The sequence below is a fragment of the Podarcis gaigeae genome, assembly GCF_964106915.1.
Source record: "Podarcis gaigeae genome assembly, chromosome: 5".
NCBI classification, from domain to species: Eukaryota; Metazoa; Chordata; class Lepidosauria; order Squamata; family Lacertidae; genus Podarcis; species Podarcis gaigeae.
Genome location: NC_139681.1, coordinates 92424012 through 92450278, shown reverse-complemented (window position 1 = coordinate 92450278; position 26267 = coordinate 92424012). Strand labels below are relative to the sequence as shown.

General features: G+C 45.5%; 1 protein-coding gene across 3 annotated transcripts; it reads left to right on the top strand.

Annotated features, from left to right (window-relative positions):
* The first annotated feature begins 13081 nt into the window (after nt 1-13081).
* Nucleotides 13082-21409, top strand: EIF4A2 (eukaryotic translation initiation factor 4A2). 3 transcript variants are annotated; one of them, XR_014564401.1, is made up of 12 exons: nt 13082-13204; nt 15062-15104; nt 15185-15317; nt 15561-15700; nt 17104-17272; nt 17499-17608; nt 17866-18009; nt 18328-18465; nt 18863-18952; nt 19186-19265; nt 19856-19956; nt 20605-21409. XR_014564401.1 is itself a non-coding variant. In XM_083739804.1 (11 exons), exons 1-11 carry the CDS (start codon nt 13176-13178, stop codon nt 20747-20749), a joined length of 1221 nt encoding a protein of 406 aa, XP_083595930.1. In that variant the 5' UTR covers nt 13082-13175; the 3' UTR covers nt 20750-21409. The 3 variants fall into 3 exon arrangements, 1 of the variants encoding a protein (XP_083595930.1); XR_014564402.1 differs by having other exon boundaries at nt 19856-19960; XM_083739804.1 differs by lacking the exon at nt 19856-19956.
* The last annotated feature ends 4858 nt before the right edge of the window (nt 21410-26267 follow it).

Sequence of the window (26267 nt, the reverse complement as noted above, 5' to 3'; positions counted from 1 at the left end):
TTCTTGCAGTGAATCTCTGCAATAAGCCAGAAACCCAAAATCCGGCCCCATTTCTTCCACTCTCCATAAGGGAGCTTCAGTCCTCTCACCACCATCAGCGTACGTCCAGCCACAGTTCGGCTGCTGGCTCCTATGGCAGGGTCAAGAGCAATGAGGGGAGGGCTCAGGGAATTGAGGGGGAAGAGTTTGGAGGCCCACACTTAGGTGAGTATGAAGGCAGAGATGTAGCAAGGTGAGGCGAGGGACACTGGGTGTCACACCATGGGGACTGCAGCGTGCCTGAGCCACACATCTCTCCTGAGGGGAAGGCGGTGGGCAGACTGCCTGCAGACTGCTTTTTCGGGTAGTGTGGGGCGTGAGTCTGCCCTACAGCCGCCCTACAACTGAGGCTCTGCCTTGGCTCACCCTGTCCCCATGGGTGGCTCACTCCGCCCCTGGTGCACCTGAGCAACTAGCTATGTTGTTGTCCAGGCATCCCCAATGCTGCTGCTTTCTCCTTGCGCTCATTTGGAGCAAACAGCAAGTAGAAAACAGCTTGGACTGTGCTTTCTAAGGAAAGGAAAAACAGAATTATAGACGAGCCCTCAGTGGAGAACTCAGCTCCTCTGGGGCAGAAGGACGATTCAGAAATGCAATAAACAAACAAAACAAAACAGACCTCCATACATTTAAAGAACATTCCTGCAATAATAGGACTAGAAGCAGGCTTAATTTCAATAGAATCTCAAATATGGTTGCATAGGTTCCACTTTTGGTTGAAAGTGATGCATGTGCCTGTGAGACTGGCTCCCCTCGCATTGACCGGTTCTTTTTTTCTCCAAGTGGGGTGGGGGAAACCATCTAAATACCAAATTATTAAATTTGGGTTTCTCCAGCAGCGATATCCCACCCCAAGGATACGATAAAGCAAAAATGAACATTGCACAGAGAATCAGAGATATCGAATTACAAAACCACTTAGCCCAAGCTGATTCATATCTTGTGCCCAGGACAAACAGACTGGCGTCGGCAATTCCCAAATATTGGACAAATTTGACTATCCACAAACTTAGAAAGGCATTTTTATGCAAGCCGAATTTAATGTCATGCCATCTGCTCTATTGGAAGGGAGATACAGAAAAATTCCTCACAGTGAGCGGAGCTGTCCATGTCAGAGCAGTCAAATAGAAACAGTGGGCCGTGTTCTATTTCATTGTAGATTTCATTCAGATTCCAGAGCCTCTCTCATAACTCCGCTGGTACCAAAACTGCCAGTGAGGATGGAGGAATTCTATTTAAACTACCTCTTGTCTGACTGGAATTCATGTTTCTAGAAATGTAGCGAGATTTTGTGCAATAGCCATAAGTCAAAGAAAGCAAAAGATTAAACAGCTACATAAATCGTCACGAACTGCTACAGTTCTTAGCTAAATCTCTTGATCTTTTAAACTTGTTTGGTGTTTTATTCCTTTGGTTATGTATTTTAAAGGTGAAGGTAAAGGACCCCTGACTGTTAAGTCCAGTCGTGAACGACTCTGGGGTTGCGGCGCTCATCTCGCTTTACTGGCTGAGGGAGCCGGCGTACAGCTTCCGGGTCATGTGGCCAGCAGGACTAAGCCGCTTCTGGTGAACCAGAGCAGCACACAGAAACACCATTTACCTTCCCGCCAGAGTGGTACCTATTTATCTACTTGCACTTTGACGTGCTTTAGAACTGCTAGGTTGGCAGGAGCAGGGACCGAGCAACGGGAGCTCACCCCGTCGCAGGGATTCAAACCACCAACCTTCCGATCAGCAAGCCCAAGGCTCAGTTGTTTAGACCACAGCGCCACCCATGTCCCATGCATGTATTTTAAGTACACTTAATTAGTATACTGGTTGTTAAACCCCAGACTGATCGTTTTTGTTGTTTATGTAGAGAATTATGCAGAAATTCTGGTTTAAATATGCTGGCTGTTTGCTGTAAAAAACATTGATTGATTGATAAAGCACACAGAGACACAGGGAGAGAGAGGAATCCTTCGAACTGTAGTTTACCCCTTACAAATGTACAATGCCCAGCACCTTTAGCAAACTACAGCACCCAGGGGAAAAAAATTGGGAAGGGGGCTTTAAACTTATGATGTGTAAGCAGCCAGAGATGGAGAATTGGAAAAAGCAAAGTGGTACACCACCACCTCTGTGACTCTGTAGCTTCCCAGCACTTCCCAGCAAGTGCTGGCCCTGCCAGTTATTGGCAAAGCATCAAATTTCTGACCTGCAAGCCGTTTTATGAAATGGAAACCCGACAAAAGGTCCTGCAGCAGCAAAATTGCCTTCTGTAAACAAGGGAGATGGAGATGCCATCTGAAGCCTAAGCTCAGCTTCAGAACTTCAGAGCAAGTTAACAGCCTTTGGATCTTTAAAAGAGCTTGGAGTAAATAGGAGGGGGGACTGTTGCTCCGTTGCGGGGAGAAATATCCATTGGCAAAAAAAGAGAGAGGAAATACGCAGCATCAAAAAAGAGGGCACAGATCTGCATAACATTTGCATGCGCCAATTTATATGTCTGGATGCACATTTAGAGTTGCTGAAATTTAAACAGAAATACATCTCTCCATAATGGGGGGAGCCTGTAACCAGGTGACCTGAGTGCATCTGCTCAGTGTGCTACCCAGGTGCTTCCATTTGATTGACAACTTCAAGCCCCCCCCCCCCATGCCACCCTGCTCTCCCTTCTTCTGGGTGCCTAAACTGTACTTGAACCAGAAAGCGCATCAAATAAGAGACTGTCCTCTGGAATATAGGACGGATGGCTATCTGACTTTATTTTGACATTGCTGGGTTGGCTCAGTCGGTAGAGCTTAATCTCAGGGTCGTGAGTGAGACCCACATCACGCAAAATATTCCTTCATGGCAGGGGGTTGGACTAGATGACCCTTGTGGTCCCTTCCAACTCTACAAGGTTCTCTGGACAGGTTGCAATAAATAAGTAAAATAAGTTCCTTAAACACCCACTGAAATACAAAGGAAAACATAAAACACTGAAAAAGATGGGGATCACATAAATATGATAAAATAAAACTCACTGCCTCCCCCTCAAAAAAAAAAACAGATTTAAGAATTAAAAGCCTAAACTACCTCAATTTAAAGGCCTGGAGAAAAACAAAGCTCTCTCCTTGTGCTAAAAAGATCTTGTTCCCTGGACCTGACCTTTATTTCTATTTAGCAAGATTTACATACCAGTTACTTTTTTAAAGTCTCTAAGCAGTTTACATAAAATGGTGCAAAATATTCATTTAAAAAGCAGCAACAAAAGCAGACTTTGGGCTTGCTTCTCAACTGACTTATGCTTTGCTCCTGACTACTGCCTTGTGCCTCAGCTCCTGATTTGAATAGCCAAGTCCTCAAAGTGGGCATACAAGATTAGGTAAAGGTAAAGGTACCCCTGCCCGTACGGGCCAGTCTTGCCAGACTCTGGGGTTGGTGCGCCCATCTCACTCAAGAGGCCAGGGGCCAGCGCTGTCCGGAGACACTTCCGGGTCACGTGGCCAGCGTGACATCGCTGCTCTGGCCAGAGCCAGAGCCGCACACGGAAACGCCGTTTACCTTCCCGCTAGTAAGCGGTCCCTATTTATCTACTTGCACCCAGGGGTGCTTTCGAACTGCTAGGTTGGCAGGCGCTGGGACCGAATGACGGGAGCGCACCCCGCCGCAGGGATTCGAACCGCCGACCTTTCGATCGGCAAGCCCTAGGCGCTGAGGCTTTTACCCACAGCGTCACCTGCGTCCCCGCATACAAGATTACTTAACACCAAATTAGTTACCTTTTTAATTTGCAGAGCCCATCACCCTCACAGTCAGGGTGATGAAAGGCTACCACCCTTTTAACTGAAATACAAATGGGCTTGTTCATTGCTCCAAATTAATTAATCCTAGAAGAAGGTAAGATACACACACACAGAGAGAGGTTGCTATTCTATGAGTTGCAAGGCCATCGTTTCAACTGCTATTAAGCAGGCTATTCTGATTGCTTAAGAGTCAGCTCCTGCTACGAAATGCATTTCGGTGCTTCTGAACAGCTTGCAAGAAGCTGCCTTATAAAAGCCCCCTGCAAAATACCAATTTAAAAACATTCCAAACAGATTCTTTCCTGGCAAGAGGTCGCAGGTTAAAGACATGAACAAAACAACTCCCCCAAACATTCCCTGCCTCCCCCCAAATTGACTCCCTGGCAGACCCCAAGAAAACTTTGCTGTCAAAGACAATTCCAGCCTAGAAAAAGCAAAACCGCTTGGGCAATGCAGAAAATCGAGACAGTGAGCTGACAAGGCCATTCAAGGCTGAGGAATAGAGGGCATCTTTTTGGCTCACACAGCCCAATGAGGACAATTTTTCACACACACAACCCTTTTCAAGTTGCTATTCAAGAACTATTCAAGGGACACAGACTAGGCTGCATTAAATGCTTTGCTTAATGTCAGAGACGGCGCTCAGCCTTTCAAGGATTATAGGGTCTTCCTTCGCAAAGGAACGGGAACATCTGCCACAGTAAACAGGCTGGGGGCGGGGACTTGGTTTGAAAGAATAATTGCAAACTAGAAAACAGCAAAAGAAAAGAAATCTGGTTCAGCAAAGCTTGAGTTGTTGAGCATCTGATGTAATAATTAAAAGTGTGCCTCTGAGTACACGCAGGGTAGTTCCTCTCACCCTGTTGCAAAGGCCTCCAACACATCTGAGATTAAGGGAAAGGGCTGGCTTCCAAGAAAGCTTGAGAACTAGTAACTTGGTTTTGATTAGTTAAGGGCAATAAACAGACAAGAGCTTGCCAGGAGAGATTAGCATAGCTAACTTCACCTATCCTAACAGAATAGAGGAACATAAGAAGCTCTCTTACACCAAGTACAGTCGTACCTTCGTTTTTGAACAGCTTAGTTCCCGAATATTTTGGCTCCCGCACATCGCAAACTCAGAAGTGTCTGTTAAGATTTGCGAACTGTTTTGGGAAGCTGAACATCCCATTGCTTGGCTGCAGGAGCTTCCATTTGTTCTCTCTCGAAATATCACCACCAAACTCAGCAAGAGGGTTCCTGAGGTGGGGATGGCAATCTCTGTTGATTTTTGGATGCCGGAAGCCACTTTGAATCATGATGGCAGCCCAAATGCGACTTTGGCATGGTGTTGCCCATTTTTTGGCATAGGTCAAGCCACCTCTCCAGATATCAACTTGGTGCAAGGGTTTCCAGTGGGGGGGGGGCAGTGGTCTACATCAATGTTTGGATGCCAGGTGCTGTTTTGACTCATAATGGCAGACAGAAATGCCACATTGACATGACATTGCCTGGGTTTTTTTGACGTACGGAAGGCAGTTTGCTATTCTCCCGAGTTCTGCCCCCTTCCCATAAATCCGCTCCACTTCCCAGTGGGGAGGAGTTGCGGTGGACCGCGTGGCCACCCACTCCCCACTGGAGGCGGGGGACTTTGTCACCCATTGCCCAGGGGATCCCGGCCACGTCAGAGCCCGGCCAGCCAATCCGCTGGCCGGGGGAGGGCATGGCCGGGTCCGTTTAAACAGAGGAGCAAGCCCAGAGGGCTTCCTCTTTAGCTCGCTTCCTGAATCACCTGCCCTCCCTCCCTATTTTGAAAGGTTTAGGCACTGGCCTTGCTATGGACCTCGGTTGGTCGCCGTTGAGAGGCCTGGTAGGAATTTTTCCACTTGGCAAATTGGCACTGGACACTTGGTTTTCACCTACTTCGCAGCAATCGTCAGAACTTTGTTAGGGTTGCGGTTAGGCATTGTTTGACCTTGTGTGGGGGCCGTGAGGTGTGGCAATCACCTGCCCCTCCAAGCTTAAGGGTATTCCGTTAAAGGAATCCAGGGGTGTTTATCTTGTCCGAAGCCCGGGTTGGGCGCTAGGGCCATGACACGACCCCAACGGGAACACCAGGGGGAGCTTGAGTTGGTCTGCATCGACAGGGTTCCCCCTACTGGTGGTTTGCCCTTACCGATTTCCTGCGCATCGGGCAGGAGTCAGATATAGTCGGGTGCAATCAATGCCTAAGCCAATACTGCTCACATTCTGTAATTCAATAAAGTTGTGGCCAAATTTGCCCAATAACATTAACCTATTATCTGTGTCCTTGTGTGAGTTATTTCCCAACGAGGGTGTGATGGCCTGGGAATCTGATTCAGAGGCTGAACCTGAGGAATCCCAGCCTGCACAGGACTCCCTGCCTCCAGGGCCAGCTCCTGTGCCGGATCCTCAGGAGCAGACACCAGCAGAATCCGCGCTGGCTCCGCAGGTGATTGAGGACCCATCGCCTGCAGGTGCTCCTCTCCCAGCCCTGTCAGGGGAAGGTGAGGTTGCCTGTGGGTCCCATAACCCTCCAGTCTCTCCTGAGCTGCAGAGGCTCAGGGCAGAGAGGCGAAGGGAACTAGGTTCTCGCAGGAGGAGTGCTCGCCTCCAGGCCAGGAGAGGCGAGTCACCTGTGGGCCAGGACCGCCCTAGGCCTCAGAGGAGATAAAGGCCAGTCAGCCCAGACACAGGTTGCAGGAGCAACATCATTGGTAACCTGTTCCTGCCGGCATCCTGACCTGCTCTTCCAGAGTTCCTGACCACGCCCAACTCCCTGCCTTGGACCCCGCTTCAGCCTCGGACCGGACACGGATCATGCCGCACGGTAACCCACCCCCCACCCCCCAGGACCAGCACAGAGGGGGTGACTGCGGGGTCTTGACACGCAATCTTCCTCTGCAATGTACAGCCATGGGAAGAGGATCAGGCAACACTCTCTGCTAACTTGAGGAAGCCACAACGCTCGAGGCCAGGAAAACACCCTGTGTGAATGGGGCACGTCCCTCATCTAGGACTTGCCCCAGAAGTCTCTAGAATTCGCAGGGATCCCATGGCAGGCATAGTGATGTGGAAAGAGATGCCTGGAATTTTAAAGTTTGAAGGAAAAAAACTGCTTTCTTATTTTTCTCCCATTCTCCAGCACATCACTGCCAGGAAGCGGTAGATGCAGAGCTAAGCTAGTGTCAAAAACATTGCAAAAGTGACAAAAAGAGAGAACTGCAGTGTGCAGGGCAGGCGGGGGGGGGGGGGAGGTCAGGGATAAGCGGCTCTGGAGATTTCAGCAACAGCCAAAAAAAAAAAAAAGCACTGTAAGCTTCTGTCTGTGTTTGTGGAGATGACTCGCATTTTCCTGTACAGGATTTTCATCAAAATACGACAGGCACAAATACACAGGATGCCACCTGAAGAGATATAGGATTGCATATGTCATTTTCGCCCTCCCCACAGCGTTCTGGCCTCATTCTGCTTGCAAGATTTCACCGCTTTCTCCAACTGCAGTGGAAAGTATTAGGGGAGGCAGCACATCAAAATGTTTCGTGGTGCAAACGATGGCTGTAAATATGCCTCAGTAGATGGGACTTTGATTCTGACCCTGCAGGGCTCTTCCTGTGGTTGCATGTTCCCCCTTGACCCATATCAGGTGGCGTAAAGGGTGACTCCGAGTATTGGCAGACATGAACAAATTCTCCCTAAGTCCTGCGCAAGTCCGAGCTTTTGTCCAATGAAGTCAACCCAGGTATATTTAGCAGTCCTTTCTCGTTCTCCTCGCTGCCGGCCAGACATGCTGTACTTGAATAGCTTTCAAGTTTCAGTTGCCCTCTGACCAGCGAGGCTTCTGCAACAGCCAACAAGACAGATCCCACAGCAGCAAAGAGCTTCTGGAAATTTTCACAAAAGTGGCTCGTTCCTTAATTGCGGTGTTTCGTCGGCAAAGAGGAGTGCTGCCCAACTTGCTTGCTCAAAATTCTTTGCAGCCCTGTGCAGCTGAACTAAAAAAGAATCTGTTGGTCATCAGTTCCTTTTCTCTAACATGCCGTTTCCCTTTTTTAGACAGCAGCGAGGTCGTAGATTTTGTTTCTCTCTCAACTCCTCGCTGCTGCTGCTGCCTCGGAGTTTTCATTGTGCCCTCATCTTATGTGGCTTCCCCAGGGGAAGAAATCCAGGCTGAGATGATTTTTTCCCCTTTCCGAAGCAGCGCTATGGCAACAGCACTTCTGAGGCATTTCCCTCCTCTGTTCATGTTTATGCGCTGCCATTAGCATGCAAAGGAATTGCTTGTTTGCACGCTGTAATATTAAAAAGACACGGTTCCAGTGCGCCTTTCTACTGCAAATAGTTTCCACAAAACTGCAAAATTTGCTTATTCTTTTTTTCTTCTCTCAGGATGCTCATCTTATTCTTCCCTAGAAAAACTAACATTTGTTTTAGATTATATAAAATAAACGCAGTTGTTAAAGCTGTAACACTTGTTGGCATCCATCTATCTTGAGACAAATGGAGTGCACCTCTAGGGGTGAAGTCAACTCGGCGCAAAGGCCTGAGCAGCGTGTATGGAGGTCCTGGGCTACCCAGACGACAAGACCCCCCCTCTGGTCCTCACTGATGTGGTCTGAACGAAAGCAGAGCAATACATTTGGCACCAGCTTGGCTGCAGGAGTTGCCAGAAGGAGGCATGCAACTGTCTTAGGGACTCTACTCCAGATTTGTGTAGTGGAGAGTTTTCCTTCTCCTAGATGGGCTGCGTTCCCAGGTTGAAGCCTCTGAGAACTGGATAGAGATGGGTCTCTATCAGGCACCCTGAACCAGTTTTGGGGTTTTGGGTCCAGATCACAATGCCTTTCCTAAACAAGGGGGATAAAATATGGTCACCATTTGAGCATGTGTATTAGGCCAGACCCTTGTGTATTACCGGTAAGCTGTGTGCTAGACCATGCTAATCCTCTGGAATCAGCATGTGTTAAGTGATAATTAATCCAGGCTGGCCTCCTATGTGAGGTGATAGCCTGGGGACTGGCCATTAGGATGACACAAAAACCAGAGGGAACCCTGTGTGAGACAGCAAAATAAATGGGGTCTTTCACTCCACAGATAAAGCGGTATGAGCTAGAAGCTTGGGGGCAGGAGCTATGCGACGGGGAAGCAGAACGACAGGAGGCATGGCATGATGGCTGATGTTTGCTTGGATCCTAAGTTGCACCTGTGGAGGAAGCAATACCTTCTTGGGGTGTAATGCTGGGAACCCCTCCATTGTAGGTTAGGGTTGCATTTGGAACTCTTGTTGGAGGAAAGACATGGCAGTGAAGTGCGGATTTTGGAATGAGGAACTAGAAACCGGTAACCTGTATAAGATCAATTTCGGAGCATGTAGGTTTTAGGTATTATTCAGAGAGCGCAATAACATCCTTAGGCATGCAATGGAGCCTCTCCCTTTCCTCCCAACTGAATAGCCATTCTCTCAAGCCACATTGCAACCTGTTACTGAAACTCTGAGAATTTTTCTAAGCAGCTAAAAACACAGGATAAATAATCTTCCTTGTGAGTGTGAAGAAACCATTCCCGTTACATTCTGGCTTTCACCAAGTGTTGTATGTGAAATGAAATACAGTGCACTGTAAGTGAAATGTTAATGCAACACAATTTCAGAAGTTTATCAGCAGCTATCACCTGCTTCAGCTCCCTTAGTCTATCTCTGGGCAGCCTGAAGGGCAAACTCTGCACTCAAACATGTGCACATTTCCTCCCATTGAGCACTGTGCATCACTTTCCCATTCAAGATGTAAGATGGTAGAGTATGGGACTCTCAATCTCAGGGCTGTGGGTTCAAGCCCCACATTGAGCAAAAGATTCCTCCATTGCAAGGGGTTGGAATAGATTACCCTTGTGGCTCTTCCAATTCTACAGTTTTGTGATTCTATGATCTCTGTATGCTGGGCGTTGAAAAACTGTACCAAAATGTTGGAGAAAGCTCTTCTCCTCTAGAACGGAAGGCCATCTTCCCAACAGATTTTATGAGGGCAGAGCAATATATATATTTTTTTCATGTTTCTCTTTGTGAGATCCTATCTGAAATTTCTCCTGCTAGCTTCCCACAGAATTACTTGGGTGACTGAGATGCTTCTTTGAGATGGTTCCACACCCCAACTCAAGGACTAGGCTTAAAAAAAAAAGTCCCCCTGCAGTCCAGACAGTAATAACAAACAGCCCTTGTCCAGTATAGTATTGGCATTAAGGTCCATAATCTCACCAAAGAGGTTGTCATCCTATATGTACTTGACAATTTGTATACCTCTGACAAAAATAAATTAACATATTGAGCCCTGGATTTTGGTGGCACAATGACCAATTGGCCCCTTGGCCCACATAAATCCCTGGACTTAACTCAGTGTTTTTCTTTCAAACCTATTTCCCCTTGTACTATTTTGCTTGGACAGCTTCAGCTATTTGGAGTTGTTTGCTCAGCTGACAGCCTGAGGAGATGCTTCTACTCTTTCTGATCATATAGCACCACAGTGGGCAGACTGAAGCTGTTCTTTTACAGATATCTACTGAAATTGCAGCATTAGCACGTGGCTATTGCAGCAACTGACCCGAAGCTAACATACTGCTTCAGGTTTACTCCAGGTTCATTTATATTTGAGGCAGCAAGCTTTCCAGAACAACTATGTTGTTTCAAAAATGGGTAAAATCAGGCCTAAATGGTATGCAGTGTCTTTGTAGACGGTAATGGTGGCGAGCTTGCCAGATAAATCCAGCTGTAAAGACTAGGAAGGGCCCAAAGTGTGGTGGAATGCATGCAGAATGAGCCAGGTTTGGTGCTCTAGCTGAGTATCACAGGGTGAGGAAACAGGGCTGGGAATAAGCTCTGCTTGAGGCTCTGGAGAATTGCTGGCAGTCAAAGTAGACAATCTGATCAATGATCCCGTATGGCCTAGGATAAAGTAGCTTCTGTCAAACAACACACCCATCAGCTTTAAAGCTGCAATCTTATACTAATGAACAATCTTACATACTAATGAACAATTTTACATACTAAGTTGCCGTGGTCTGAAATGGTGTTCCTTAAACTGCTTTACACGGCCGCACCATTTAGGCCAGTATTGTCTTGCTTTACGTTCACTGGCAATGGCTACAAATCTTTCCCAGCGCTATCATTTTGAATTATGAGAGCATGTGCTCGATGCTGCTTTAAACAAGTTTTCAAAGTGCTCCACTGAGCCCTGCAAGATAGACAACCTGAATAATCCCCTACTGCAGGCAGGAGAGTTGAGGCAGGTAGAGCAAGAACAGCGTTGCCAAAGGAGCTTGCGCTCCAAGTGAGATATGAATCAGGACCTTCCAGGCACCAACTGTCATTTACTTATTTACTTATTCTTATTATTCTTATTATTATTAATACCCCGTCCATCTGGCTGAGTTTCCCCAGCCACTCTGGGCGGCTTCCAATCAAGTGTTAAACACAATACAAATATTAAAAACTTCCCTAAACAGGGCTGCCTTCAGATGTCTTTTAAAGAGAAGATAGCTACTTATTTCCTTCACATCTGAAGGGAGGGCGTTTCACAGGGCAGGCGCCACTACCAAGAAGGCCCTCTGTCTGGTTCCCTGTAACCTCACTTCTTGCAATGAGGGAACTGCTAGAAGGCCCTCGGAGCTGGATCTCAGTGTCTGGGCTGGACAATGGGGGTGGAGACGCTCCTTCAGGGATACAGGACCGAGGCCGTTTAGGGCTTTAAAGGTCAGCACCAACACTTTGAATTGTGCTCGGAAATGTACTGGGAGTCAACGCAGATCTCTCGGGACCAGTGTTATGTGGTCCCGGCGGCCACTCCCAGTCACCAGTCTAGCTGGATTAATTGCAGTTTCCGGGTCACCTTCAAAGGCAGCCCCACGTAGAGCGCATTGCAGTAGTCCAAGCGGAAGATAACTAGAGCATGCACCACTCTGGCAAGACAGTCTGCGAGCAGGGAGGGTCTCAGCAGTAGGAGCCAGCAGTGTAGCCTAGGTGCTGGACTACGACCTGGGAGACCGGGGTCTTGAACTCAATGGGTGACCTTGGACCAGACACCATCTCTTAGCCTAATGTACCTTGCAGGGGTGTTGTGGGGAGTGAAATGGGGAGAACCATGCACACCACCTTGAGCTTCTGTGAAGATAAGGGTGGTATATAAACACAAAGAAGAAGACAACTGTAGCAAGTGGTGGAAACTGGGCCAGAAGGTGTTCAATGGATTCTGGGTGCCAGGGAAGTGTAAGAAAGAGGAACAAAGAAGGAAATCAGGTTATAGATAGATGTAAGTAAGTAAGAGATGGAGTGGCTGGGAAAGGGGCAGAACTGGAGTGAAGAAGGGGAAAGAGAGGAGGAATAAGGCACATAAGCAGCCACTTTTGCTGCAGCAAGCCAGATCTTGAGTCCGGTCTCTGCCTGGATGGTAGACCTCCTTGTAGCACACCTTCAACTTCATGGAGGAAGATATATATATCTGAAGCAAGCCTGATATATATCTCTCTCTCTCTCTCTCTCTCTCTCTATATATATATATATATATAAAGATCAGGCTTGTTTCAGATGCCTTATTTCTCCTCTCTTCCCCCTTCTCGACTCCAATTCTGCCCCTCTCCTGGTCACTCCATTTCTTACTTTCCCTCATGGATGCCCTCAGCCCGTCCGTCTTGCACCCATTTTACAGTTTCTCATCACACCGATTTCACCGGCGCCCTTTTCCTCCTTATTCCTCATTTATCGCCCAACGCCCCCTGGTTTTCCCTCCCCCACCCCCTTCTTTACCCTACAACTAACCACCCCTCCCCCATTCTCTCCCCCGTCCTGAAGCAGCAGCCGCCACTAATTCTCCCCTCTCGAACTCCCTTCATTGCTCCTCCCCGCTACGATTTCAACCCAGCCGCCTTCCTCGCCGGGGCAGGGGCGAACTCGGAAACCCCGTTTACAAGACTCGGGGTGGCGGGAGGAGGGGGAGGGGGAAAAAAGCGGGACGCAGTCGGTCTCCTCAACTGCTGCAATATCCCTCCGCGACTCACAACGTAAAGTAGCCCCACACAAGGTCTCTCCGTTTTCCGGCTTGAAAAAGCCAGAATCCTCGTTAGTCTTCCTTAATGGGGGTTGGGGAAAACGTACAAAACAACTGGTCCTTCTCGGTACCAGCAGGTGGGAGGAAATGCCTGGTTCTGTGGTGGGCTTGCTCTCGCTCTCCCTCCCACTCCGTGCCGCAAGTTGCTGTCTATATCCCTCCGCAGAAAGAGGAAGGGGGAGTAAAAGTAGTCCCGGCCAACGGGAAGGCTATATAAAGCCGGCGCCGCGGAGGCGCTGCCTTTTCAGTTGAGGAGAGCGGTGGTTATCGGAACATGTCAGGCGGCTCCGCGGATTACGGCAGGTAAAGTGTGGCGCGCGGGGAAAGGGGAGGCGCGGCCCTGCGTGCCAAGGGCGGCGTCGGGCTATTTAAGGCTCGAAGCGGAGGCGTCGAGAGTGACGGGAGAAGCGCTTTCGAGGGCCGTGACGTTGGACAAGCGGGGCGGCGAGAGGGACGCGCCATGGTCGCCGCGCTGCCTCTCAAGGCCGCTGCGGTTGCCGTCCTCTTCGCCCTCCCCACGCTCCGTAGATCGAGGCCCCGCTCTTAAAACGTCTCAATAGACATCGGCCTCCCTCTCACGGGGCCGCCTTTTCCCGCTTTTCCCTCTGTAAATACCTCGGATAGTACAGCCCGAAACGGTTGGTTCCCCCCCCCATCTCGCTTTCATGATTGGTGCCTTCCCCCCCCCCCCAGTCTCAGCTGCGCCGCATCGGGGGACGGGCCTTCCCCCCCCTTTTTCAGGGAGGCCGCGTGGTTTCGTCCAAGAGTCTACCTCCCCGAGCGCGCCTGCTTCGGAAGATTCCATTTTCACTCGATCGAAAAGGGGGGGGGGACAGGGTCGGGAGGGGTGCGGCTCGCAAGCTGTTCTCGTCCGTCGGCGGCCTCGCCAGTCCCCGGCGTGTCCTCGACTTGCGCAGTGAAGGCTCAGGGGCGGGGTTCTCGCGAGATTTCGGCGAGAGGGCTGAGCACGGGAAGGAGAAGGACGGGGACGGGTTCAGAGCGGGTCTCGCTGCTGATAACGCGGCACGTGCCCTGCCTTCATTTTTCTTTGCGCCCCCCCCCCCGCACACCGCCTTGCATGCATTGTAAGGTGCAGAACCTGCTTGTCAAAAATAGCTTTCCTTACATTACAACCTGTGCTGACTGAAGATAATGGAGTAGCTTCTCTTTCACGTGTAGGCCAGGGTCTCACTTTAACGTGAAAATGTCTCCTCCCCAAAAAAAGATCCCTCCTTAATGCAATGCATATTGGTGATGTGAAATTTCCATAGAAAACGACTTTAATTTACTATAGCCGGGGCTGTAGGTGGGGGGTGATCTGCATCTGCTCAACCTAAAATGGCGGAGACAAACTGTTTGCAACAGTGAAGCAACATCTGAGCATTTTTTTGAGGTAGCAGATTACATGTGAGAAGTAGACTGCAATCTGCTTCTAGCTTTCTTTGGAAAACAAAAACGCCTACCAATTTTCCTTAGTTTATAAATGACTTTGTATTCCTGATGGTGGCCTGTATGCAGCACGTGCTGTGTGTGGCCATGTGATTGCCATGCCAGCATCATACTACACAAAGACTTCAGTTCTGAGTACCACTGGTGTTTGATTCTGGTCTAAATAGAAATTGAGAGTTTACGCTTTATCATGAAGACTTAAATGTATTAAGTCTTTAGTGTATAATGGTGGAGCTCACCACCTTGTGGAAAAGTAGGTTGAGTGAAGACTTGCCAAGTTAGTCTTGGGTCTAAAATTTTCCATTTCACAATACACAAAGTACATTTCTGACAAAGCAATAAATGTGGGGTGCTCATCCTGAATTCTGAGAGTGCATTTAATCTGGGTCTTACCATTTTATGCTTACAAAATATACATACTGAAGGGTTTGGAAAATGAACAAAACCAAATCCCTGATTCTTTTGAAATGGCATTCCTTGATTTAAGGGTGATTTTTAAAAATACTTCTGAGTGCAGTGAGCAGTTCAATAATGGTGATATTCAGATAAGTTGCTTAGAGTAAACCAATTTAAATTATTGGCCCTCATTTAGTCACCAATTTCAGCTTATCTGCTCTAAATAAGTGTTAGTTGATTTCCAACTTAGTGCATCCATAGAAGTTAGAAACTTACTTGGTTTGGCTGACAGCTTTGGCTTTTTTATTTAAACAGAGACCATGGCCCAGAGGGAATGGACCCCGATGGCGTCATTGAGGTTAGTATTTCATTGATAGTTCCTTTAAAATGTCAATAGGGATGATGAGTGAAGTAAAACATTTTTCTTTTCTTTTGCAGAGCAACTGGAATGAAATTGTTGACAATTTTGATGATATGAACTTAAAAGAATCCCTCCTCAGGGGCATTTATGCATATGGTTTTGAGAAACCTTCAGCTATTCAGCAGCGTGCTATTATTCCATGCATCAAAGGTAAGCTAGTAATGTGCTTATTATTGGTAGGTACTAAATACTGTTCTTTGGCTTGAGCTCCCAGCCTTGGGGTGGAAGTAAAACACATCTTTCCTTGTAAAGTGAGATGATGGTATACCATCTTTCGGGACTGACCTGAAATGGAGATAATTTGTAACTGCTGATCACTTGAAAAGGAAATAACAGTTAAACTGAATCCTTGATGTGTTGTGTGGGAGCAGTAAATATCTATCCTTTTTTTAGGGTATGATGTGATTGCTCAAGCTCAGTCAGGTACTGGCAAGACAGCCACATTTGCTATTTCCATCCTGCAACAGTTGGAGATTGATCTCAAGGAGACCCAAGCACTAGTATTGGCCCCAACCAGAGAACTGGCTCAACAGGTATTGATAGTGTAGTTAAAAGCTGCTTACATGTTGCATAGGTTTCAGGTTTCACAACTGTAGGACAGTTAACATTCCTTGCAGGGTGACTTCTTATCTCTGGGTTATAAAAATGGAAACAGGCCTTCTGTCCCACTAGCTTTTCTCCTTTAAATATATGGAGAGAAGTCAGCTGGGACAATGGGCCTCTGAAGCTGTGATGAAGTTGGGTAACCGCTATGTAGGAGTGATGAAGGGGCATATCCACAAGTCTCCATTATATTAAAATTTTAATCTGAATTTTAAGCCTTTGTAAAAACAAAAAGGGCACTCTTAAAAAATGCATGCAGTTGTGCAACATGGAAACTGCAGTGCGCATGTGATCAGTTGATTTTTCTCTGTATGTATGTAATTTGTACTGTGTGTGCTTCAGTCTCTTAAATCTTCTGTTTTGAACAGCTTTTTGTGGCACTACACACTTCCATTAAATTCTAGTTCTTCTGAATAGAACTTTCAATATTGCGATAAATGTTTAAGACCAGCATAGAACTTCTGGAGAATTTTATAGTTTGACTGAGTGCATAACAACTTTTTAAAAAATTGAAATAATTGTCCAAGTGACTTAGGGAGAGGGGGGTGGGACCTATGCATTTGTTCAACAAGAAGATCCTAGTGAACCTTTGAGTTGAATTTTACATCATTTCTTGTGGAGGACAGCAGGATATTAGAAATGAAATTAAGCATTGACAGCAATCCATAACTTGCTTCAGGGAAGGAAAGGAGTCTAGGATGGGTTGACACAGCATCAGTTACTTTTCAGTTTAGATGGTTTTGCCTAAGTTAAACTGCTTTAAATATAGCATTGTCAAGAAAGCTATCTATAACTGGTAATTTGCAGTTCTTAAGTGGATATAACAAGCTGTTTGATAAACGATAGGTGGACATTTGTAAAGAACCTGCCAAGTTTTCACCTCTAATCTGAGGGTCATTTATTTAAATGTTACCGTAAAGTTGTACTGTAAGTTGTACACTGAAACAATTTGGCCCAGGTAGATCCTAGTTTTAAAAGGCACTACAATGCTTCTGCATGTGTGGTGACTAGTAGCTATTTTCTGTTCCAATGTGCAACCAAAACGAATCTGCAATTCTACATTGGTAGTACTTTATATCGCTTTGCAAAACCAAAGCTTCCCTCAGTGTAGAAGAACAAATACTTCTCTGTAGTAGACTACCTGACTGAGGACAGCTTCAGATGTATTACATTTCTTTTGGATAGGAAAGGCATTGCAAGCTGCATGTAAAATAATCAAGTACAAGTTGCATGTGTCGGTCACTGCATACAGTATGGATTCATTGGGAAGCTGTGGCTGGTGAATAAGTGGAGCAATGCTAAATAACATTCTAATTGAGACATATTATTTCAGATCCAAAAGGTTATTCTGGCTCTTGGCGATTATATGGGTGCAACTTGTCATGCTTGCATTGGTGGCACAAATGTTCGCAATGAGATGCAGAAGCTGCAAGCAGAAGCTCCCCATATTGTGGTGGGAACTCCAGGACGTGTGTTTGACATGTTAAACAGGCGTTATCTGTGTAAGTAGTGAAGTACTAACTAAACTCTTAGTGGGAATGTGTTTGAACAAGCAGTGACTAAAATATCTTAATAGGCGTGCTATTCAACTGAATAGGCAGAAGTTCCAGCCGTAGGAATGTGCAAGATTGGTGGTTTAGAATTGATTTTTCCTGCTGAAGAAGAAATCAAAAGTGTAGTTTAAAAGAACCCTTATAATGCTTCCAAAATGTTTCCTTTTCGTTCTAGCGCCTAAATGGATCAAAATGTTTGTATTGGATGAAGCAGATGAAATGTTGAGCCGGGGATTTAAGGATCAAATCTATGAAATTTTTCAGAAATTGAGCACAAACATTCAGGTAAAAGCAATCTCGCAGTAACAATGGCCATTAGATTTGGCTGCATTGTACTAGTGCAGGTAAAGTTACAATGTAGCTGTGTAGTGCTGTATTGTCGTTCCCCCTGCACAAAGCAAAATTGTCTCTTTTCTATCCTTGTCTGTTTTGATTCCACGGCAGACAGGGACGCTTGGTTTCATACATTATCTTCTCATTGACCAGCTTCTTGAGCAATTTTAGACCAGACCACTTAAAAGAAACACTCCTTTCCTGTTCAGGTTGTGTTGCTGTCTGCCACTATGCCAATGGATGTGCTGGAAGTGACCAAAAAGTTTATGAGAGATCCCATTCGTATTCTTGTGAAGAAAGAGGAATTGACCCTTGAGGGTATTAAACAATTCTACATTAATGTGGAGAGAGAGGTAAGGGGGAAGTTTAATAATCTTGAAGGAACTTCTTGTACAAGCACTGTGCTAAAACCACAGAAGTTGGGGTTACGCCTTGGCTTCTGTAGTAATGCTAGCACGGTACACACAAGAAGAAGAACAAATGCACTGGATCAGTAAAAGACTTGGGTGGACCTCTTTCTTAATGTCCAGTGTCCTAGTCTGGAGTTTTGGTGCAACACTACTTAATGTCTAGAAATACGAGTCACCTTTAAGATTCTACTTTGGAGTTTTGTGTGTACCTCATGCAACTCTCTTCCTTGTGTGTACATGACAATTTCCTTAACTTTACAGGAATGGAAGCTTGATACTCTCTGTGATTTGTATGAAACCCTGACCATTACGCAGGCTGTTATTTTCCTTAACACAAGGAGGAAAGTAGATTGGCTTACAGAGAAAATGCATGCACGAGACTTCACTGTTTCTGCTCTGGTAAGTGTTGATGCTGAAGATGCACTGCATGCTATGGTAATTGAGAAGCAAATACTAAGGTGCGGTGTCATGGGAAGTGGCATTCCTAGTCCTAATGGCATGGTATTGCACACTTGAGTGGTGAAATTTGAGCACTGGAAGAGACTTCTAGACCCCTTGGAAGCAAGGTTCCTCTTTTGCTTAACAACATTCTCAGAGGTTTAAACCTGCTACATTCTTCATCCCCTCTGTATTTTCCAGTATACCTGCCTATTGCAGATAAGAAATGTGCCTCAGTTACCAGAGTAATAGTTTAGCAAGGTTTTGAATATTTTATATTTAAAAGGCCATAAATTAAAATGGAGAAGGCCTTTGGCTATTTCAAAAGTTGGTTAACAAGCTTTCTTTATCCATACAGCATGGTGACATGGACCAGAAGGAGCGAGATGTTATCATGAGAGAATTTAGGTCAGGTTCAAGCCGTGTCTTGATCACTACTGATTTATTGGTAAGTATCCCTGGTCCCTGCCTTTTGTGCGTACTTACCCAAAGCTGTTCTGTTTGGTGCAGGTTCTTGTAACCTGAGCTACTCAAGCTGTTGGAAGAGTAAAGACCATGCTCCACTATGGACTTGCATTATTGTAGTTCATCACTATAACATGGTCAACAAAGCTATAAGTGTGCTGTGACCCTGGGGGAAGTTTCTTTGTGTTTATAGTAATTTATTACTTGGGTTTATAGGCTCGTGGCATTGACGTGCAGCAAGTATCGTTGGTTATAAATTACGATCTGCCGACCAATCGTGAGAACTACATTCACAGGTCAGTTGAATTTCTACTCAGTTTCCATTCCGAAGCTTCTTCAGAATCTGCACACCCTGAATACTTGTCTTGCTTTCTTGCATCATATAGTACAGTGTATGTGTGTACGTACACATAGTGTTGTGAGGATGGGAGGGGCAGAGCTTCTTTGTTAGCCAATGAAACAAAACAGTGGGAAAACTTGTTTGTATTGGAACCTCAGCAATTAATTATTGGCTTTCGGGATAGAGCTACTGAATTAATGTTCTGTGGCTTGTGTTGTTGAGTCTGCAAAAGTTCTTTAAAGAACTACTACTGTTGTATTGTGATTAGGAAAGCGGAGGTTTATGTTGTTTCCAAAGTTGCTATTAGTTTTCCTTCCTAGCAGTAAATACTTTGCCTCTTTCAGCTTGTTCTGTTGCTTTATTGGAAGTTTCTTTGTGCCAATACCTTCACTGCTGCTCTTTGGTTCTTCTTACAGTGGGATTCTTTCTCTGGTGTATCTTCTAATAGCTTTCAGTTTATCTCCCTAAGCTTAGCTATCTATCATAGTGGCTTTGTCCCCTAAACAAAGTAAATTGTACCTTGTTACTTGATGTAAAAAAATACAGGAGTCGCTAGCCCAGTTGATGACGGGATGGTGCTCAGAAGCGACGTTGGCGTAATTTAGGACGTGGATTCGTAAGCGGCACACTGTTTCAATAAAGAGCGAGTTGGTATTTATATACTTTTCTTTTGTAATGATTGTTGTGAGCTATGTTTTGTCTTAAAAGCTCTTAATACCTTGGTCAGGTGAAAGCAGAAGTTGTGGGTTTTGTTTTTGTTAACCTATATATCTCCAGTGTGCCCTGTAAATGATACTGCAAAAACTGGTGGTTCTGCAAAAAGTGGTGGTAAGTTTTCCCACTGAATAAATTTGTCTTTGAGGAAGTAAATGTAATGTTTGGCTTCAAGGGATTTGGTTTTGGAAAATTTTGGTTTTTTAAAAAAAAAGGTTTGTAATTTGTAGGCTGACATCAAGCTCTGTCCATGTTCAAAAGCCGATAGTGAGCTTATAATTTATAACTGAGTTATGCAAAAGTGGGGGTGGGGGAGGTAAAGTTTTGCTGGGTATAACGTGGCTTGTCTGTGCTGCCAAAAGCTTTCTTTAGTTGGTATCTGCCAGTACTCAAGAGAGTAAAATAAATCTTGCATATGCTTTCGGCACAAAAGAATAACGGTGCTATAGTACATCGCAACAATGTGTGACACCATTAATCTGCTAGTGAGTACCACTTAAAACAATTTTGTCCCTGGAAACAGGCTATTTAAAATGAGTTTAAAAGTAGCTTCTTCATACTCTTTTCCCTGTTCTGTGCAGGATTGGCCGCGGTGGTCGTTTTGGCAGGAAAGGTGTGGCTATAAACTTTGTCACTGAGGAGGACAAGCGGATCCTTCGGGATATTGAGACTTTCTACAATACTACAGTGGAGGAAATGCCAATGAATGTGGCTGACCTCATTTAATCCCTGGGATTGAGATGTTTTTGGAATGCAGTGCTCGCTGTTGCTGACTAGGCGATCCACAACGGGCATTGTGCTTCTTTCTTGGGAGATACATTGAATCTTGTCTCAATGCTCATTACGGATCAGAAATACAGATTTTTGATAAGCGAAACGACATTTTGTCGTGAGCTTTTGTGGGGAGAGCCTTTGGCTTTCTCCTCTTTAGGGTTTTAGACTGTTGGGGTTGGGTGGAAAGTCATGGGGTCTGTAAATTTTTTCTTTATTAGAAATTTATTTCCTAGTTCTGTAGAAGTGGTTGTGCTAGATGTTCTTTTTCATTTAATTATTTACTTATGGACTAAAAGGTATAAGTGCTGCATAAAATCAGCCAATTATGTTAAACTGGCATACCTACTTTTATTGTATATTATAGTTATATAATAGACTAAATTGGCCTTTCAAAATGACTAATCTTTTATAAGAGCATTAAAAATGCATTTTTGTTTGCTATGTATTTATTGAATAAAGTATTTAATTAGTGTTAAGTGTGATCTGGACCCTGTTGCTAAAACCCAGCAAGCAATCATTACTATTGTCTTAGTTAGGGTTAAACCCATTAAAATTGCCATTTGCACATGTCTTAATGAAGTTTGAATGTTCAATAAAATGCTTATATATTCACTTGACTGAGCTGCAGATTTCTTTGGGTAAGTGCCTATAGTCTTGCATTAGATGCACCAATATTTCATTCTACCCTAAGGAAACTACCATATTTACTTGGGTCTAATGTGCCATCGGGTCTAATGCACACCTTGTTTTCTGCTATGTGATTTGGCCAAAGGTGAGCATTAGATCTGAGAAAGCACGGTTTTTACCTAAATTGATGTTAGACTATTACTCGGTGGTGATAGGCCTTTATAATCTGGGTTTGGCGTATTGGTGCTGTGTCATTCATTAGATCACCAAATTATCTCTTGTTTCTTCAGCCCAGGACTTTTGCGTCCTTTCCAGATATATGACTTGGGCTTAGACTGGTAGAAAAACTTTACTCTTGACATTACAAACCAGTTAAAAATAATCACCGTACTTTTCTCTCTATAACGTGCAGATTTTTTTCTCCTAAAAAGCAAGGGGAAATGTCTGCGTGTTATTGAGCGAATGTGTGGTCCCTGGAGCCAACTGGCCTGCGTGCAGGGGCAAAAAACAGATCTCGAGAGAGGAAGCTGTTGCTTCTGCCTCAGGGTCTTACTGCCCACTCTCTTCTGTTTTGGTTCCTGTTTGCTAAAACAGAACAAAGAGCAGGCAAATCCCCTCACCTCCAGGCAAGCAGAGGGGAAAGAAAAGGATAGCGCCCTTCTAATTCCTCTCCATGCTCCGGTGCTGCTGTGTCCAGGGAAGCATTTTAGGGACTCGCAGGCAGTCGGAAAACATGCAGGTGGGAGAGGGGGGGCTGGCTTGGGGGGGGGGACTTTTGCCTTCCTTTCCTCCCTCCCACCCCTCTCGTGCTCCTTGTCCCTTCAGTGTTTTTCTTTCCCTCCCCACTTAAAAATGTGGTTACAAACCATGGATCCTCAGGATCTTTGCATTGGGTCACCCCAAATTCACCATCAGATCACATGTCTGTGGCCACAGCATGAACCACAAAAATGATACATCCACTGTTTCAGAATTTCTGCCCCTTCCTCTAAAAACTATGTGCGTGTTATAGAGTGAACAATACGGTATTCCAGCTTGCAGAAAAAGAAGAATCTGGCAACCCAAAGGAAGTAAAAGCAAAATGGCCTCTTTGTCAGCGGTATAATTTCACAGTATCATCTGCTGATACCTAGACTAGGAATGAATAAGCCTTTCTAAATACCAGAGAATTATACCAGAAAGAAATGGATGTCTCGTATACCCCAGGTAGTGTGGTTGCTGACCTTGAGCCAGACATCCTGGAAAGTGAAGTCAAATGGGCCTTAGAAAGCACTGCAAATAACAAGGCCAGTGGAAGTGATGGTATTCCAGCTGAACTATTTAAAATTTTAAAAGATGATGCTGTTAAGGTGCTACACTCAATATGCCAGCAAGTTTGGAAAACTCAGCAGTGGCCAGAAGATTGGAGAAGATCAGTCTACATCCCAGTGCCAAAGAATGCTCCAACTACCGCACAATTGCACTCATTTCACACGTTAGCAAGGTTATGCTTAAAATTCTACAAGGAAGGCTCAAGCAGTATGTGGACCGAGAACTCCCAGAAGTGCAAGCTGGATTTAGAAGAGGCAGAGGAACCAGAGACCAAATTGCAAACATGCGCTGGATTATGGAGAAAGCTAGAGAGTTCCAGAAAGACATCTACTTCTGCTTCATTGACTATGCAAAAGCCTTTGACTGTGTCGACCACGGCAAACTATGGCAAGTTCTTAAAGAAATGGGAGTGCCAGATCACCTCATCTGTCTCCTGAGAAATCTCTATGTGGGACAAGAAGCTACAGTTAGAACTGGATATGGAACAACTGATTGGTTCAAAATTGGGAAAGGAGTACGACAAGGCTGTATTTTGTCTCCCTGCTTATTTAACTTATATGCAGAATTCATCATGCGAAAGGCTGGGCTGGATGAATCCCTAGCCGGAATTAAGATTGCCGGAAGAAATATCAACAACCTCAGATATGCAGATGACACAACCTTGATGGCAGAAAGTGAGGAGGAATTAAAGAACCTTTTAATGAGGGTGAAAGAGGAGAGCGCAAAATATGGTCTGAAGCTCAACATCAAAAAAACGAAGATCATGGCCACTGGTCCCATCACCTCCTGGCAAATAGAAGGGGAAGAAATGGAGGTAGTGAGAGATTTTACTTTCTTGGGCTCAATGATCACTGCAGATGGTGACAGCAGCCACGAAATTAAAAGATGCCTGCTTCTTGGGAGAAGGGCAATGACAGGCCTAGACAGCATCTTGAGAAGTAGAGACATCACCTTGCCAACAAAGGTTCGTATAGTTAAAGCTATGGTTTTCCCAGTAGTGATGTATGGAAGTGAGAGCTGGACCATAAAGAAGGCTGATCGCCGAAGAATTGATGCTTTTGAATTATGGTGCTGGAGGAGACTCTTGAGAGTCCCATGGACTGCAAGATCAAACCTCTCCATACTGAAGGAAATCAACCCTGAGTGCTCACTGGAAGAACAGATTGTGAAGCTGAGGCTCCAGTACTTTGGCCACCTCATGAGAAGAGAAGACTCCCTGGAGAAGACCCTAATGTTGGGAAAGATGGAGGGCACAAGGAGAAGGGGACGGCAGAGGAAGAGATGGTTGGATAGTGTTTTCGAGGTTACCAGCATGAGTTTGACCAAACTGCGGGAGGCAGTGGAGGACAGAGGTGCCTGGCGTTCTCTGGTCCATGGGGTCACGAAGAGTCGGAAACGACTAAACAACAAATACCAGAGGCAAGTAGCTTTCCTGAGGAAGGTGGTATGTTGGCCCATAAATCGCACACAACCTTATAAATTTTAAGAGCTTTACTTAAACCAATGCTCCCAACTATGAGCTCTTGACAACACAATCCTTGCCTTCCCATCTGATTGACAGTCTCAACTTTGAGTTCTGTATGTGTGCCTTAGGTGAGGGATTTGTAATGGGAAATGGGGTTGCTCGTGCGTAAGTTGGCTGGTTAAACCTTTCCCTGGCTGCACAGCCCTTACTCCGCGGCTGTGTCAGTCACTGGCAGAATCTGTCAGTGGGCGTTTCTTGAACTTCTTCCAGCATAAAAGTTCTTTGACACCCAGTCTCCACCTAGCCTCCCTGCGGGGAAGTCTTCTGCGCAGGGTGGGTGTGGCCAGCGGAGGACCCGTGCTCTCCCTGCTGGTCTCTGGAAGAGTCCTGGAGCCATCTCCCCTGCTCCCCTTTCTTCCTGGTGTCACGCTGATTTCCTTCCCCAGTGGATGAGTTCCCTCTCTGGCATCGCTGGGGAGCTTTACCTCCACTCCTGGCTCTGATGGCAGTTCCCTGACAGGATTGTTACTACTTTCCTCAGAAGAATAGCAGTACTATAGCTGTTGCTACTGTGGCTGGCAAGATTCATTTCTAACATAGGTGATTTATAAACTGATATAAATAGGGGTGTTGATGCTATTTAACTTGTAGTTCTTTATATCCTGCATTTTTGCCTCACAGGGACAAAAAACAGTAGGTTAAATGGATACCTTAAGATCTAGTGAAAACATGCAGATCATTGCAGTGGAATCGCAGCAGCAGTCCTTTGCTTAGAAACAAGCCTGTTCCCAAGTTGTCTGTAAAAGCACTGGGAAGTGATCAATGAGGCAAAAGAAATATATTCTGTCCTGCAGTTTGTTTTCTGGTCTTATAATCCAGACTTTTAACATATTTGCTGCACGTTGTATCAGCCACTTGTCTTACGGGGCTGGCTTTTAACTCGTGTCATGGCCAGTAGTTTACATAAAGCCTTCTACTAATGCTACAACTTGTTGCTTTCCGCCACAATTTGTGAAGCAAAATAAATCACATGTAAGCGAGCAGCTTCCCCACTGGTTGCTGCCAGTGATGGTTGGATTATCTCAAAAGGAGGATATAGATGCAGCTGACAACCAAGTGGCCAGACCAAAGGGCTTTACTCTCCTGGGCAATTTGGAAGGTCAGCTGTGAAAGTACTTTCTCCCATTACCTGTTGCACTGGGGGTTGCAGCCTTTTATCCCTTCAGCTCAACTACAGTGGTACCTTGGGTTAATTCGTTCCAGAGGTCCATTCTTAACCTGAAACTGTTCTTAACCTGAAGCACCACTTTAGCTAATGGGGCCTACCACTGCTGCTGTGCTGCCAGAGCACAATTTCTGTTCTCATCCTGAAGCAAAGTTCTTAACCTGAGGTACTATTTGTGGGTTAGCGGAGTCTGTAACCTGAAGCATCTGTAACCCAAGGTACCACTGTATAGGCAAAAGCAGTGGCTGGTCTGGATCCAAGCTTTGCAATGGGGACTATGTCTTGGGACTTTGAAGGTGACATGATAGAAGTTTATAAAATATGTGTTGGAATGAAAAGGAGATAAATGAATTTGAAAACTTGTGGACATCCAAGGAAGATCATTATGTAACTTGCCTCTGCAGGAGGCAGCAATGGCAACCAAAGGATTAAATTCATGGGGGATTAGGCTATCAATCACTATTCGCTATAGTACTTCTGAACACACCAGATCCTGGAAACTGGAGGGGAGATGGCTATTGTGCCCAGATCCTGCTTAAGGTTTTCCACAGGTATTGGCTGCTGGCCACTGCAAGAACAGTCCTGGAACAGATTGGTCTCCAATAGGCTGTACCTCTGTCTGTCCTGTGTGTCATTCCCATGACCCAGCAATGTTAGGTCTTCAACACCAAATTAGCCACATTTCAGTGTGGGTCAACAAGAAAAGCAAAATCAATGCAAAAATGTGCATGGTGAAAGGGTATTTAAGAGTCAGATTCAAAGTTATTGGTCAAGGACAAAGTACTTTGCTTTCTTATGAAATGTAGCTAAAACTTTCCTGGAGGTAGCCCTGCTTAAGACAC